Source organism: Bos javanicus, chromosome 14 (assembly GCF_032452875.1).
Source record: "Bos javanicus breed banteng chromosome 14, ARS-OSU_banteng_1.0, whole genome shotgun sequence".
In the NCBI taxonomy this organism is placed as follows: domain Eukaryota; kingdom Metazoa; phylum Chordata; class Mammalia; order Artiodactyla; family Bovidae; genus Bos; species Bos javanicus.
In genome coordinates this window covers 51,524,189-51,542,077 of record NC_083881.1, presented here as the reverse complement: position 1 = coordinate 51,542,077, position 17,889 = coordinate 51,524,189, and the positions used below count along the sequence as shown (strand labels likewise).

General features: G+C 33.3%; 1 protein-coding gene across 1 annotated transcript in view; it reads right to left on the bottom strand.

Moving 5' to 3' along the window:
- The window catches only part of CSMD3 (CUB and Sushi multiple domains 3), a 1,469,335-nt gene that overhangs the window by 885,517 nt on the left and 565,929 nt on the right, over nt 1–17,889 (bottom strand). The window contains exon 7 of the mRNA XM_061439111.1: nt 2,429–2,740. Within this exon, the coding sequence (XP_061295095.1) occupies nt 2,429–2,740 (312 nt within the window). The remainder of the gene's footprint in view (nt 1–2,428; nt 2,741–17,889) is intronic.

Sequence of the window (17,889 nt, the reverse complement as noted above, 5' to 3'; positions counted from 1 at the left end):
CACCAGGATGGATTTCTCCATGTCCTCTACTCTCTCTCAGTCTCTCAAAAGAAGGGGCATGTATTATTTATCCTTATTTTGCACAGAACAGACGTCAGTTGGTATGTCAGGCATGTTGGGTAAACTAAAATTTATTGCTTAAAAGAATATTGTTTTCATGTCAGCAAATTCCTATTTAGAGATTTGGTCCAGCTTAAGAGTCAAGTCTTTGAGGACTGCTTTATGTCTGAAAATACAACTATATATTGAGGTTTGTATAAAGATTTGATGCAAGTATAATAATTTAAGTCACTAAAAATGAACATAACATTCAAAATGTTTTCTGCACACATAATTTAAATATCAATAATTAAAAATATTTATTTCCAAGGTAGATGGCATCACTGAATATCATATTCAGTGATATGTCTATATTCATAAACACTATTCTAGAAAGAATACAAGTGAAACAGGTCTAAATGCTATGAATGCTAACACAGCATTGGAAGATTATTATAACAATTGAGAAAATTTGAGCACTGAAATTAATCAAGGGCATAATCTTGATGCTTAATTGAAATTTGGCTGAATGCACTTCAAAATTTTAGATTAACTTTCAAATCACTTTAGTAATTGATAACTATTCTGTTTTCAATCTGAATTATTTGTTCAAGTTCTACAAAATATTTAATATATATATATATAGCACCAGGGTTTCTCAAATCACTTGATGGCAAACTTTACCTGGAACATATGTATTATTAGTTAATAAACAATAAACTCATGTCCAAAAGTTACGTGCCTTTCTTCAATGGACAACAGAATGAATACAGGGAAATTTGTCTATGTTAGTGCATGCAAATTTTCAAAGAGAGTGAAAACACTAAACTGAAGGGCTTTTTTCTTAATCAATATTTCAATATTTATACATTTTTACTTCCCTGTAATAAAAAAATCTATCTACTTGATTAAACAATTGTAAATCTGATAATGATTCCTATATTCATATGAGTGGAAGTAGTCATGGTAGGAGAGTGAATAGAGAACTAAGGTGATATCAATTTAATCCTTTAAAGGAGATTACCACATGCTAAGAATTCACTTTAGAATGCTTCTTAGTAAAGAGAATCAAGGTAACTGCTTTCAGTATGAATTTTGATGGAAAATGAATTTCTGAGATGTACGATTTTAAATCAATTTATGCAAATACATCTTAATTATTTTTTCCTTAGTCTGTACTAAGCATCTGAATGGTTTTCCATTACCTATATATCATGCAAACTATGCATAATCATACTACAAAAATCATTGCCATTTTGGAGAATATATAACTTTGAGTTGGAAACAGAGCTGGAGTAAATATTTGTACTTGAAATATGTTCATTTCGTTAATATTTCCACTGATGAACACATCAATATAAAATCTCTTTAGTGTTTCATACTGCACTATTTTTTCCAGTGAAGCTGCTACCAAAAAATAGAAAAAAAAAAAAATTCTTGCTACACTTCCTAAATTTTGTAAACTATAGACTTATATTAATTGCCTAGAAAACTATCAACATATAATTTGACTCTGATATTTTTATCTCTAAAAATTAAAATAGGAAATTAAGGAACACTTAAACTTGGAGTCATAATATCAAGGAATAACTGTTGAAAGGGAAAGTGAAAGTCGCTTAGTCGTATCCGACTCTTTGCGACCCGTTGGACTGTAATCCATGGAATTCTCCAGGCCAGAATACTAGAGTATGTAAACTTTCCCTTCTCAAGGGGATCTTCCCAACCCAGGGATCGAACCCAGGTCTCCCGCATTGCAATAATATTATTTACCAGCTGAGCCACAAGGGAAGCCTGGAATAACTGTTACCTTTTCAAAATGAGAAATCTGTTCTCAGTACAATCATATGGTTCAACAGGTAATTCAGAAATAGTAGAATAAGCTATATAAAATAATCACCAGACATAAAGTTTCCATTATTCCCAATCTAGTTATCTATTTTCTCAATAATTAATTGGCATTTGTATAACAAAAAATTCATGCAAATATGAAAATTACTACATTGGCTAAATCATCAATTTGTAAATATGTACACTTATTAATAGAAAAATGGTTCTTTTAATTTGATTTTATCTAGATACCATAATTGGTATATAATACACAATAGTTATTTTGTTTTTACTATCATTTATGTATTATTTTCTTTCTATATTTACTCCCTCCTCCCTCCAACATTTGAATTTCATTTTGATTTTTTTTTTTTAATTCTAACTTTTATGTTTTCAAATTATTCAAGTTCTGGCTTACTGTCTATATTTTTCAGCTACTTAGAATTCTTTCTTGCATTTCCTACATCTTGGCTCTGTTTCAGCTCATTCTCTAATTGGAATCATTACCAAAACATAGCTTTGGCTGTAACTAAATGGGCACAAGTAAAATAACATCCAATACCTCTATGAGTAACAACTGCAAGCTCTTTAGTTCTTTCTATCTGTTCAGCATTTCTTGGTCTTCTCCTTGTACTTTGTGTATCTGCTTGATGAGGTGAGAGCCCGTCCTTGGATGTGTTGGGGTCCAGACCTGAATTTCTGAGATTCTTTACTTGCACTCGCTGTTCCTCGGAAAGTCTATGGATGGTGACAGCTGTAACACTGGATACAGTAACATCTGCAGATGTGCTAGCAACAGCAATAGCACCAGTGGCAGTCCTGTTATGCTCCTCTAACTCACCAGTGGAGGTAGTGTGGGTCAATGTAGAAGAACCTGTGGGACACAGTAGCACTAGATGCTAACTTTTTCTTTTAAATGTTGTTTTTTTTTTTTTCTGATAAATTTCATATATTATATTCTCTTCTATCACCTTAAGTATAATTAACATAAAAAGGCAAAACACAAACACGCCACTAAAATGTGAAGTAACCAGATCTGATGTTTTGTTTATATCAATCAATGTATGAAGAGTTATTACACATAAACATATCACATTTTAATTGTAACACATTAGGGAGAAAAAGGAGAAACAGTAAACCCTTTATCTGACCTAGAATAAATCTTATTCATTATTTATTTACAGGCGATTTTTAGCAACAAATGCCTAGTAAGTGACAAGTTTTGACAGAATGGGTAACTATGTAACCACACTTTTCTCAAAAGAATGCTTTGAATAGTCTATGCCATATCTCATCATGATTTCTGGGTAAAATATCATTTTTTTTTAATTTTAAGACAAACAAGTGAAGAAAGGAGAATTTAAAAATCAAAACAAAATTGAAGACAAAATGATTTAAAAAAGTCTGAAATAATTATTCCTTGTAAATATCTATCTTTACCTCATTTGCCAGAAAAAAGCCAACATGATAAAATATTCAATGTCATGAGCTATATATATACTTTAGAATTTAGTGGGTTGGTTTGGAAGTTGGGTAATATTTTTCAGACTTTTAAAGTAAAATTTGAGATTTAAATTACTTAAAATACACAAATTATTTTATATAGAAATGACCAAAAATTAACTACTAGCATGAAAATTTCATTCACACAAAATAGTTTTAAAAAGTGGTTTAAAATTTACAAATATCTCATAAGTATGTCACAGTAAATCTGCATATTCTTAATCTTATAAAAGTTCACTATAATTTTATAATTGTTTTAAAGACTCCAAATTAGGATTTTCTTTTTCCTTTCACTTAAACACTTTTTTCAAAAATTGTACTTGGTAGAGAATAATTCTCACATAATGACAAAAAGATACAATTTTTATAACAGAAGCATGAAACTGACTGAAGATATGCTTAAATGGATCTTGACAGATAAAATGCCTAATAAGAAAAAAAATAATAATAACTGAATTTTTGAGGAACAATTACTAATTAGAACCAATAGTCAGCTCCTGGTTAGAAAACTTCTGACTATTGTTTAAAGCCATTAAAGGGTCTAAGTCTTCATATACTTTGCCTTCTCAACAAACTGCATTTCAAACTTCTGTCCATATATATATATATATATATATATATATATATATATATTAAACAAAATGCAAAGGAATATTTTAATCATTTTGCAAGAGACAAAACAGCTATATCACATTATGTGATTTGAAAATGTTCTGCCTTCTTCCCCCACCCCTCTTTAGCTGTAGGCAGGTGATTAGTAGAACAAGTAATTCAGGTTTCTGCTTTCAAGTCAAAAAGGAAGTCAAACAAGAGCCATCCCTCGTTCAAAAGCAAGCAAAAGAGTTCTTGTCCATTACTAATTCTTCCAGCTTGTGTTGTTATATGTGTGTGTGCTCAGTTGCTCAGTTGTGTCAAATTCTTTGCTACCTCATAGACTGTAGCCCACCAGGCCCCTCTGTCCATAGAATTTGCAAAGCAAGAATACTGGAGTGAGTTGCCATTTCCTACTCCAGGTGATCTTCCAGACGCAGGGGTCAAAATTCTGTCTCTTGGGTGCCCTGCATTGGCAAGTGGATTGTTTACCACTTTTTTAAAATTTTATTTAGAAATTCAGAAGAATTAAATGATTATATTTTGTGGTGGCCAGTGGTAAATGAAGTATGACAATTATCAAGTAATTTTAAAGATGTTTAATATATTTTAAAGCCTTAATCAGAAAAAGATGCTATAGAATATTCAAGTTATTTTGTGAAGATCAGAATCTAGTAAATGCATATTGGTTATGAAAATTAGCCAGTAATGTTTACTAAGCTAATATATGGTGAAGGCTTTCTTTAGTCACATGATTAATAACTACACTTGCATTACTAATATTTAGTAACTGATCTCATGGTAAATCAGACATTTTGATGTCCATGTACTCATTACTATAAAAACAATTACCTGGTCCATACTATTCTCTGGGGAATTTAACTGTACCTTTCTTTATGAAAGAAACTAATGCTTTGAACTCTTCCTAACTTTATCATAAAGTCTGGGCTTTCAGGTTTAGTTTAAAAAAGGAAACTATTTAAATATAAACATATGTTGCTAAATGCAATCTAAAAGTATGAAAAATTGTGGAATTTGTACTGTCTCGAATCTCAGTGTGTCTATTATACCTTTAACATAGAAGCAAATTAAACAGCTATTTATTATGTTTCATCATTGAAGGTCATTACATTAATCCTAAATAATCTCTGAGCTTAGTTGCTCAGTTGTGTCCAACTCTATTCAGCTCCATAGACTGTAGCTTGTCGGTTTCTCCATCCATAGGATTCTCCAGGTAAGAATACTGGAGTGGGTAGCCACTTCACTCTCCAGGGGATCTTCCCAAACCAGGGACTGAACCTGGGTCTCCTGCATTGTAGGTGGATTCTTTACCATCTGAGCCACCCAAAGATTATTTGGAAGCCCAAATAATCTCTAGTATTTGGGTAAATGAATCTGGGGTAATTCTTAGGAATGTGTCCAAGCTGCTGCTAAAACTAATCTTTTAAGATCAACAGACCAATCTCAAAATGCCCATATTCTTGAAGACTCCAGGCAATAAGTACATTTCCTAACCAAATTTATGAGCTAGAACTCATCTTTAGTAACAATTAGACCCAGGATATGCTAGCTATCCCAATCTTAAAATCTTCAGTAATGGCTGAATCTATCACTGGCTAATAGCAATATTATTCTCTTAACCTGAATTCAGAACAGGGTGTAATATTTGAATAAAGCATTGAAAAAACAATTTAATAACCATAATCTAGCTAACTACATATTTCAATAATATATTTTACCAACTAGTTCTTATGTTTTACTAATATTCTGTTTTCATAATTTTTCTTCCCCATACTATAATACAAGCTCCCTAAAGGCTGAGATTTAGGCAAATTCCATTCACTGCTGAAACCCAAGTTATCTAGGCTAGTGCCTGGTACATAGTAGATCCTTAAGGAATATTTATCAAAAGAAAAATGTAAGAATAGATGGATTCAAAAATAATTTTAATGTAATACTAACAATCATAAAGAGGATAAATTTCACAAATGAAATATGATTACAATTTTAACATGGCAATGTCATATTTCAAACAATGTAATGAAATGAAGAATTATTCCAAAGAAAGGGAAATTTGATGGCTTTGTTTTGAACTTTCAAAAACATCACTTTGAAAAAGTGTGGAAACTGAAGATTTATTTGGATAGGTAAAAGTTACTTGAAGATTCATGTCAACATTCTCAAACCTTGATAGCTTACAATGTTAGTGTGAAATGAATTTGTTTAGAATATTCAAATTTCTGTAGAGTAAAAACTAGTATAGCTCATAATGGCAGGAAGCAGAAGTACATCTAAATTTAGTCATGTATTTTTGATATATATATACATAAAAACAATGATTTCCTTATAAGGCAATAAAATCATCCATCACCATATAGTTATGTCATATATTATAACCATTTATCTAAAATGTAGACCAATTTAGAATACTATTTTTGGTACCACTTTAAATTGGCAGTGTGTGAAACAAAGATTTTTAAATTGTCAAAATGCACTATTTAACAGTTTCAAAACACTCAATAATCTTGCATACCTAACTTATAAGGAAATTGTCGATGCAGGAAAAAGGCTTAGGATTATATATAGCAACAATGCCATATTGAATATATTATATATCTAATTGAATATTAAAATATAATAGTTTGGTTTCTTTTAAAAAAATTTTAAGTAGACTATACAGTTATATAAGTGTTGTCTATAATAGCACAATGTTAAATGATGTTACAAGACATACAACCCAAATTTATGAATAAACTGTACATCCAAAATACCCATTCTTCATTGGAAATCAAATCATGTATACCCGATATAATTTATCACAATCAGATTATCCTGTCAACTAAACTGCTTGAGATATATTTATAAATTATATGTTTATAATATAAACACATCTAAAATATAATTTTATTAATATTTGAAAGCAAACATTTCCAATTATAAAAATAAAATGAAATGATATACATATATAAACATGCTTCTAAAATCATAACTATATGTCATCTTGGAATTATGATAATGGAAAATGACATATGTTACACATATAAATTGGCAAATGTATATAACAGCAAAATTAAATTATAAAATTAAACTTGGACTTTATTTAGTATCATAATAAAATTTGTTTTTGAATGCTTTCCTATTTCAACATCTATATGCAAAGGACTAAACATAATTTATGTAAAGCAATTTATACATGTGTCATTTAGAACATGTATTAAATAAAAATTGAATTTGAATTTCATTTTGATTAAAATTTTAGCCTTACATATTTTTAAAAAATTATGCTATATTGCTTTGTAATTTCTGTCTAACTCAAACATAAAGAATATGTTGCTAGAGATGTAAGTGGAAATCCCAAAATGCATATAGCTATATAAGTACATGTTAAACACAGGTGCATATTCATAGAAGTGGCTTTTAGATATATATGTCTTGTTATTTTATATAAAATATAAATTCTGTTCCACTAAATTTAGCATTTCAAATTAAACATTTGAATAAAAGCTTTAATAACAAAATAATCCTCACTGAATACTTTTGTGTTATCATGATATATAACGAAAAAAATGCAATAAACATCTAACATGAAAACATGCAAAAGAAAAATATACAAAACATCAAAATAAAATATAAATACAACTAATGAAGCAATTCTATATGAGTCATCATTTAAATACTCTATAAATGTTAGCATATGTATTTTCAGGAAGCATACTGAAGTTGGGAAAATAAATATTTTGCATTTTAAACATTACAAATGCCAATATCCTAAATATGTATAGCTCAGTATTTAATAGTATAATTTGGTGAATATGTGTATACTATGAATTCAACTTACAGAAGGGATGAATAAACTGAAATAGAAAGTAGTCCTTAAATTGTAGGAAAAATATAAATAGTCTATGTTTGACTAGTCATTGTCTGCTTAGTTGCTCAGTTCTGTCCGACTCTGCAACCCCATGGATTATAGCCCGCTAGGCTCCTCTGTCCATAACGATTCTCCAGGCAAGAATACTGGAGTGGGTTGCCATGCCCTCCTCCCAGGGGACCTTCCCAACTCAGGGAGCAAACCCAGGTTTCCCACACTTCAGGCAAATTCTTTATCATCTGAGCCACCAGGGAAGTCCTTGGCCAGTGATTACCTAGTATGAAATTGTCTCTCTGACTACAAAAATAAATAGACAAATCCTGAAAATTATTACTTAATTTTAAAGGGCAGACCTATATTGGTCTTCTAAAGTTTTGATTTAAAATTAAAATGCTGCATGTACTTTGAACATACATAAGATAATGATATTAAAATATCTATTAACTAAATATAATATATTCTTAATTATAAGATTCACCTCTAAGAAAGAAACTATTGAACTATTAAACTATGGCATGACAACACAAAAATGCTGTCACCTAAATTCAGATTTCTGACACATTAAAATATGAAAGAAGTTGATTATAGTATAGTTAAAAAAATTATCACTAATTTGAATAACAGATTTTCTATGATCATGAATTAAATAAATTAGGTACATATTAATTTTGAAATAGGCCTGATACTTTAATATACATTATTTTTTCTGAATTCACTGATATATTGATATATATATTTATATTATGTATCTCTATTTAAATTTCTAAGCACTAAATCGGGACACCAATATTAACTTTTGCAAGTGGATGTGTTACTGTTTATCAGATGCAAGTGATCTCTCTGCTTTAAAATTCAAAGTGAATAAATATTTTCAATCTAAGTTGAAACTGATGATATCAAGATTTAGTGATTCACTTACCAAATCCACATTTACTAGAGTAAATAAGTGATTATAAAACAAATATTCAACAAAACGCCAAGTTGTTTACATACAAGATTAAAACTCCGTATCTGGATTAATTAAAGTTTGATAAACCCACATGCCAAACAAGCATAAATACCTTTACCTAAATGAAATATAGAAAATACCAAGTTATAGAAATCATATAGAGTACTCTATTGGTCAACCAAAAAAAAATATATATATATAGTACACATATGTAGACTGTATATGTATATAAATGCATGTATATGTCTATAAAATATGTTATCACATTTTGTAATACAATGTCAGAGAACAGACATCTAATTTTTTAGTACTAAAAATATAGTAAGCTCATGCCAGGGAAAAATTGTTTAAGTACAGGGTTGCAATGATCTTGAAGCTTTTCTCTCTTAAAGAGCCATTTCTTGCTTCACCTAGTTGATTAAAATGAAGTTGCAAAATGGAATTTCAGTATCTTATCACTCTTTTTCATACATTTTTGGAAGTCTTGACAATGTACAGTGGTGGGTCCAAGGTGTCTTTTTTTTTTAATTTTTACGTGCCAAGTTACAAACACATACACCACTCACAAGAATAAATATTCACAAAATACATCTGAAACCTTTTTTGTGTATCTAAGCATAATGTTCCTCCATAAAGTGACAATACTGGCAATAAAACTTGAGGACCTAGCTTTTGAAACAAGAGTTAGAGAAAGGGGTAGAATGCCCCTTTACACCTTTCTAAAACAATTTCCTAGAATCCTGCATTTTGAGACCTCTTTCCTATAGCAGGTCTTATCTTTTAGCAAAAGAAGGATATATCATTCCCGGTTTCCCCCAAACAAATAAATGTAACTTAACACACACTTTCCTTCTATGTCTAATTTCCTTCCATATTAAATCTTGTGAAATAGCTGTCAATTCTCATTGAAGATTTAAAGGCCTTGTTAGGAAAAAGGGATCCTATTATACATATCTTGTATTCCAAAGTGTAATATAAGAAACCTCTTCACTTCCAGATCCTTGCTGTCTTTAATAAATGATATACGTTAATTATATTTTGAAAGTGGAAATCATGTCTGATACATGTGTATCTCTCACTTCCCCTTGAATGTTTCATAAATATATGAAGGAAGAATGAATGTGGATAAATGTACTACTCTGTATTTCTCAAAAATATAAACATTTTACTTTATGGCATTAAATGTATTTCAAAGATATAAATATAAGAAAGAAATTTGACCTATCCAGATATAAACACTGTAAAAACATAATGTAGTTTATATTACATAGTATGAAAAAAGGAAGGAGCATCTAAGAACACCTAAATCACTCCTTCATTTGTGATTTTTTCAAATGAGGGTAGCATTTCCCTCTTCTTCTATTTTCCAGCACCTTTTTCTCTACCAAAAATATTTTGTAATGATGATATTTGATATTGTGTAGCAGAGGGAAAGAAACAAGGGAAAGCAACTGGTGGAGTTACCCTTTATATGTACCATGTTTGAAAGAAAAAAAATAAGAGAAGGCTTTACCCTGACCTAGCTCATCATGTGTCTGTGTCCTGCTTACCTTGACTATCTCAGTGTATCCATGTTTATCCTCCATTTCCTTCTGAAATGGCATTCCAGTTTGGGGTGCGGAGGAGGGGTTGTCACTTTTTATTAGCTCTAGGTGTTTGTCTTTTTTTAATACCTAAATATAAAGCATACATAATGCATGTTTTGCATATGTGATATGATTTAAAAGGAATCAAAGAGCTTTACCTACTACCACATTTTTCTGTGTATACAGATGCTACTTCGAAAAAAGAAAATGTTCTTTAGGATTATATATTGCCTTCTCAAATTGTTCTCTTATAATCAGACAAACACCTTTTTGGTTGAAAGAATTCACATATGAGAGTGATTGCTTAACTAGTTTGAATTAGTTTATTGTAAAGTTTTCTTCTCCTCAAAAGAAATAACAGGGGCAGGCTGAGAAGTATGTTTTGGTGAGGAGAGTGAAGCTTGCAGCAAGATCACTGAACACTCCTTGCTGATGCATTTATAAGTTGATACCTGATTCCGTGTGGTTGTTACATGATTTGCAAGAACTAGGTTCATTACTAAGAAGTGGATGTAAGGGAGGTGTGGGCAGGTAGGAAAGAGCTGGCAATTTGGAGGAAAGACTATTTTTCCACAATAAAGGTATTTATTGTGGAAAGGTTGCTGAGCAACAGGTGAATATCTACATAAATATGCTGAAGTAGAACAGTTTAATAGGAAATTCAAGCCATAAAAAGTCTTATTTTCCTGCACAACATTCTGTAAAACACTTTTCATTCTGCAGCAGCTAATTAATTAGTAGCACGAGTGATTTTTTGGGGGAAAAAATACCAATCTTGGCTTTACAATATAGCATATTGAAGAAAAAATTTTAAAAACCTTTGGAAGTGGTAAGAACCTTGAGTTTACCATCAAAACCTACCATTAACTAGAAAGGCAAATATACATTATATATTGGGGTATTACATATAATTAATTATATGTTAGGGTATTTAAAATATATACTACCACATTGAAAGATAAGCCTTTGTATTTCTTCATGTAATTACTCTGTTGAATTCCTTTTCTACAAAGACTGTATTTTATTTCAAGACTATAAGCAAAAAAGACTGTTTTTAAATAATGTCAATAAAACAAAGGTATGACACCTATATCAATTATTGAGAGTATTTATTTGATTAAGATCATATACAGCTTAACTGACTTTCAGATGAAAGAGATTAATTAAAGCAAAGGAAGTTTTCTTAAACATTAAAGTAATTTTAAACCTCAAAAGCTTTATATCTATTCAGATGATTTTGGTATATTCCAATTACAGGTAATAATATGAATATAAACAATTGTCTTGAAGTATATCTTTTAACTTTTAAGAGGATGATGTAGATTTGGCTTTTCACCTGTGGGATGGTATCTAATCTCCCCAAACTTCTGAATACAGGTGACTAAGACACTATACACATACTCATCATTCTAATGGTTAATTTAGATGACTAGATAACAGACTATTTAAATGAACATATTATAGAGCAATCAGAACATACTGAGCACTTACTGTGTTCTAGACACAGTTCTAATCAATCCATTTCATCCTCAAAAGTACCCATGAGCTGAGGATATTAAAGTTCAATTACTTTTACAACATACACTAACTCACTTTGCTAGGAAATTAAAAAGCTAGGATTTGGACCCCAATTGTGTAATTCCAAAACCACAATAATGACTCATGAAAATCATTACACCTCTACTTAACCTCCCCAATACAAAACAGCACATGTAAACACTTATGTCTGATCAACATGTAAGTTATTTATTTATTTTCTGTCATCTCTGTATTTCTCCATCCTCCTTCTCCAACAAAAGTCTGACTTTTTCCAGGTCCCTCTTGCAAAACCCTTGCTAGAAGGAAGGATGGTTTGGCAGGACTTAATGGAAATGGCACCCCACTCCAGTACTCTTGCCTGGAAAAATCACATGGATGGAGGAGCCTGGTAGGCTGCAGTCCATGGGGTCGCTAAGAGTCGGACATGACTGAGCGACTTCACTTTCACTTTTCACCTTCATGCACTGGAGAAGGAAATGGCAACCCACTCCAGTGTTCTTGCCTGGAGAATCCCAGGGACAGGGGAGCCTGGTGGGCTGCTGTCTCTGGGGTCGCACAGAGTCGGACACGACTGAAGCGACTTAGCAGCAGCAAAGAGAAATGTGATCTAAGATCTTTTCATTGCTTTTGTTTCCTAACACTCTAGTATTTTGAGGTGATTACACCAAGTGATAAGAGAGAGGCAGTGACCTGTGTAGAGGTTGGGGGCCAAGTAGAGGCAATGAAGATGGCATACACAACCCCTTAGGGGTATGTCAGGAAAGTGGAAGAGTCCAGGAACCTGAATGCTCACCTTTGGCTAAGATTCCTACTCAGGTTTGTAGGAATTCCTACTCAAGCACAGGATCACCTGATTTCACGGGAAATTCAGGCTTGAATAATAATGACAGATGCCATTGTCCAAGCACTACAAATGCCCTGTGGATTCTTCTGCAACTCAAGTGAAGAAGGTGCCAAAGTTTTTTCTGCTTCACAAACAATGACCTGGAGAGAACTCTCCTCCTATCAGGGACAACAGGGGCTCTCAATTTTATTTGAATTTAAGAGAACAAAGCAACATTTCTTGCTTATGCAAGCCTGTGGATAAATCTAATTTCATATACTTGTTTCACTGTCAAATACAGAAAATGTATATATACAATCCAATAGCCTGTCTTGCTGTTTTTTAATAATCCAGTTTCAGCTTGACATAAACTGCCTCTCTATTACTCTTCCCTCCTTTAACTATTATAGTATTTCCCCTCATAACAATTCTTAGTAATCTAATTTCACTTATCTTTGAAAATTGTCTGTTTCTTAATAGTTATAAGACTTTTATTATTATCCCTACGCCTTCTTAATATGTTGCTAAATTGGATCAAGGTTTTGATCCTTTTTTTTTTTTTTTCCCTCTCTGGATTAAACCAAAGTGTCTATAAATTTCTCAATCTGAACTTTTACCTGTAAGGTCTTCTCTAATTTTCAGAAAATTCCACAGTAGAAGTCTTTTCTCTCAGTTTCACACAAATTTTAGTACTCATGGAGAGTAGATAATTCACTAAGAGAACTTTTTATCCTACGATCTAGGAATCAACCAGTCCATAGCCACTATTCCTCACTTATTCCAAGCTCTTAACAATTACAAATCACTCTCTTCATGCAAGTTCCATGATAAACATTTTTCATTTAACCTTTGTAAAATCATATGCAACAGATACAATTAAAATCAATACAGTCTGAGATAAATAACCTGATTAAGGGCATTCATTCCTGTATTAACTCAAGCTGTTTATCTTAAATCATTCATTCTCTCAGGTATTTAATAAGAATATACTAAGTGCCCACTCTACATCAGGCACTGAATGATTCAGAGGTGAATAGTACATACAGTATGTTTCCTAAGAAAGAATACATTCAAGGGGAAGAGATGATGAATGAACAGATTAATATAATAGCTGGCACTGAAATGCAAAGTGGCATTTGAGCTAAAGCCTCAATAAAAATGAAAGGGAAATAAAAATAAAAGCCTTGATACATCCAGCACTTTTATTCAGACTGTCAGATTTACTAGCTTGTATTCTTAGTCTTCATGATATACTTCTTCCTATTCCCTTATAACTCAAGAATTTCACTTTTTTCTCTATAAATATGTGGCATGGTCTCTTGTGTGCTATATATCTATGAAGTAATATATATGTATTTACATTCCAGATAATACTACATTTTAAAGTGAATTGATATATTTGAATTCAATTTAGGGAATAAAAATTAAAATACCAGTAGGGTCACTAACTTTGATGAATTCAATGAACACATATATACTGAACTGCTAGCCATGAGTTAATGCTAGCATGCAATGATGAGTGAGAGAGAGAACATAAACATAAGAGCAAACAAACAAGAAATCAATACAATGTGACTGCATTTTGTTGGTGTGCTAGATTTAAGGTGGCCATTCTTTGCAACTGTTTGCAGCTAGCTGCTGCTGCTGCTAAGTCACTTCAGTTGTGTCCGACTCTGTGCAACCCCATGCGACCCCATAGACGGCAGCCAACTAGGCTCCCCCGTCCCTGGGATTCTCCAGGCAAGAACACTGGAGTGGGTTGCCATTTCCTTACAGTCTATTTCCCTATGCCATTGGATCTAACTGGTCTTCCTGAATTACCATGACCAGCAGAGCACAGCAGATGATTATCATGTAAATTATCATGTATTAGCTCCAAGAGTCTTTGTAGCTTCTACCTTTACACTCTTGGAAAGATTTCATGAGACTACCATAGAAAGAACTCTCACTTGTCTACCAGAAAATGAGAGGAATAAGGAGAAGAACCAAAGTGCCCCAATTGACAATTCTGAGTCACTTCCATGAGTGAGGCCACATCGGACCTTGCAGTATAGGAAACCCTCCAGCTTATTGCAGCTATATATATATGAGTCCAGAAACATCTTGTAAACCAAGAGAACTGTGAGCAAAAGTAAAGCGTTGCTGATTTAAGCCTCTAACCTGCAGTGGCTTTTACAGGTGGTGTAAATATAATTGACAAAACATGTAAAATTTAGAATTTGATTAGAATATATAATAGAAGCAATAAATTGGTCTTGGGGGTGACTTACTAAAGAGAAGATTCCTGAAGGAAATATATGATATTGAAAGCAGAAAGATGAACAACAATTTCTAAGGTGAAGACAAAGAAAGATGATTCAGACAAAGTGTGTTCTATGTATCAGTACAGAACAGTTGCTCAGTCATGTCCAACTCTTTGCAATGCCATGAATCGCTTCATGCCAGTCCTCCCTGTCCATCACCAACTCCGGGAGTTTACCCAAATTCATGTCCATCAAGTCGGTGATGCCATTCAGCCATATCATCCTCTGTCGTCCCCTTCTCCTCCTGCAGCCAATCCCTCCCAGCATCAGGGTCTTTTCCAAAGAGTCAACTCTTCTCACGAGGTGGCCAAAGTATTGCAGTTTCAGCTTCAGCATCAGTCCTTCCAATGAACACCCAGGATTGATCTCCTTTAGGATGGACTGGTTGGATCTCCTGGCAGTCCGGGACTCTCAAGAGTCTTCTCCAACACCACAGTTCAAAAGCATCAATTCTTTGGAGCTCAGCTTTCTTCACAGTCCAACTCTCACATCCATACATGACTACTGGAAAAACCATAGCCTTGACTAGATGGACCTTTGATGGCAAAGTAATGTCTCTGCTTTTCAATATGCTATCTAGGTTGGTCATAATTTTCCTTCCAAGGAGTAAACATCTTTTAATTCCATGGTTGCAATCACCATCTGCAGTGATTTTGGAGCCCCAAAAAATGAAGTCTGACACTGTTTCCACTGTTTCCCCATCTATTTCCCATGAAGTGATGGGACCAGATGCCATGATCTTCGTTTTCTGAATGTCGAGTTTTAAGCCAACTTTTTCACTCTCCCCTTTCACTTTCATCAAGAGGCTTTTTAGTTCCTCTTCACTTTCTGCCATAAGGGTGGTGTCATCTGCGTATCTGAGGGTATTGATATTTCTCCTGGCAATCTTGATTCCAACTTGTGCTTCTTCCAGCCCAGCGTTTCTCATGATGTACTCTGAATATAAGTTAAATAAGCAGGGTGACAATATACAGCCTTGACATACTCCTTTTCCTATTCGGAACCAGTCTGTTGTTCCATGTCCAGTTCTAACTGTTGCTTCCTGACCTTCATATAGGTTTCTCAAGAGGCAGGTCAGGTGGTCTGGTATGCCCTTCTCTTTCAGAATTTTCCACAGTTTATTGTGATCCACACAGTCAAAGGCTTTGGCATATTCAATAAAGCAGAAATAGATGTTTTTATGGAACTCTCTTGCTTTTTCGATGATCCAGCAGACATTGGCAATTTGATTTCTTGTTCCTCTGCCTTTTCTAAAACCAAGGACTGGAATGGGTGAATTTAACTCGGATGACCATTATATCTACTACCATGGCCAGGAATCACTTAGAAGAAATGTATTACCATCATGGTCAGCAAAAGAGTCTGAAATGTAGTACTTGGATGCAATCTCAAAAACGACAGACTGATCTCTGTTCGTTTCCAAGGCAAACCACTCAGTATCACGGTAATCCAAGCCTGTGCCCCCACCAGTAATGCTGAAGAAGCTGAAGTTGAATGGTTCTATGAAGACTTACAAGATCTTTTAGAACTAACACCCCCAAAAAAGATGTCCTTTTCATTATAGGGGACTGGAATGCAAAAATAGGAAGTCAATAAACAGGCAAATTTGGCCTTGGAGTATGGAATGAAGCAGGGCCAAGGTTAATAGAGTTACCAAGAGAACACACTGGCCATAGCAAACACCTTCCAACAACACAAGAGAAGACTCTACACATGGACATCACCAGATGGTCAACACCGAAATCAGATTGATTATATTATTTGAAGCCAAAGATGGAGAAGCTCTATACAGTCAGTAAAAACAAGACTGGGAGCTGACTGTGGCTCAGATCATGAACTCCTTAATGCCAAATTCAGACTTAAATTGAAGAAAGGAGGGAAAAACCACTAGACCATTCAGGTATGACCTAAATCAAATCCCTTAGGATTAAACAGTGGAAATGAGAAATAGATTTAAGGGACTAGATCTGATAGATAGAGTGCTTGATGAACTATGGACAGATGATTCGTGACATTGTACAGGAGACAGGGATCAAGACCATTCCCATGGAAAAGAAATGCAAAAAAGCAAAATGGCTGTCTGAAGAGGCCTTACAAATAGCTGTGAAAAGAAGAGAAGAGAAAAGCAAATGAGAAAAGGAAAGATATAAGCATCTGAATGCAGAGCTCCAAAGAATAGCAAGGAGAGATAAGAAAGCCTTCCTCAGTGATCAATGCAGAGAAATAGGGGAAAACAACAGAATGGGAAAGACTAAAGGTCTCTTCAAGAAAATTAGAGACACCAAGGGAACATTTCATGCAAAGATAGGCACATAAAGGACAGAAATGCTATGGACCTAACAGAAGAAGATATTAAGAAGAGGTGGCAAGAATACACAAAAGAATTCTACAAAAAAAGATCTTCACGACCCAGATAATCATGATGTGATCACTCAACTAGAGCCATACATCCTGGAATGTGAAATCAAGTGGGCCTTAGAAAGCATCACTACGAACAAAGCTAGTGTAGGTGATGGAATTCCAGTTGAGCTATTCCAAATCCTGAAAGATGATGCTGTGAAAGTGCTGCATTCATTATGCCAGCAAATTTGGAAAACTCAGCAGTGGCCACAGGACTGGAAAAGGTCAGTCTTCATTCCAATCCCAAAGAAGGCAATGCCAAAGAATGCTCAAAATACCACACAATTGCACTCATCTCACACGCTAGTTCTATGTATAAAGGTCATGAAAAAAAACAGATTCTGTTAGCTTCTAGGAATTAATGGCCATTAATATGGGTAAAACATAGACTGCAAACAAGAAATCACAAGAATTTAAGAAGAAAATATATGTAGAGGGCATATTGTGAGAATGAGATAGCA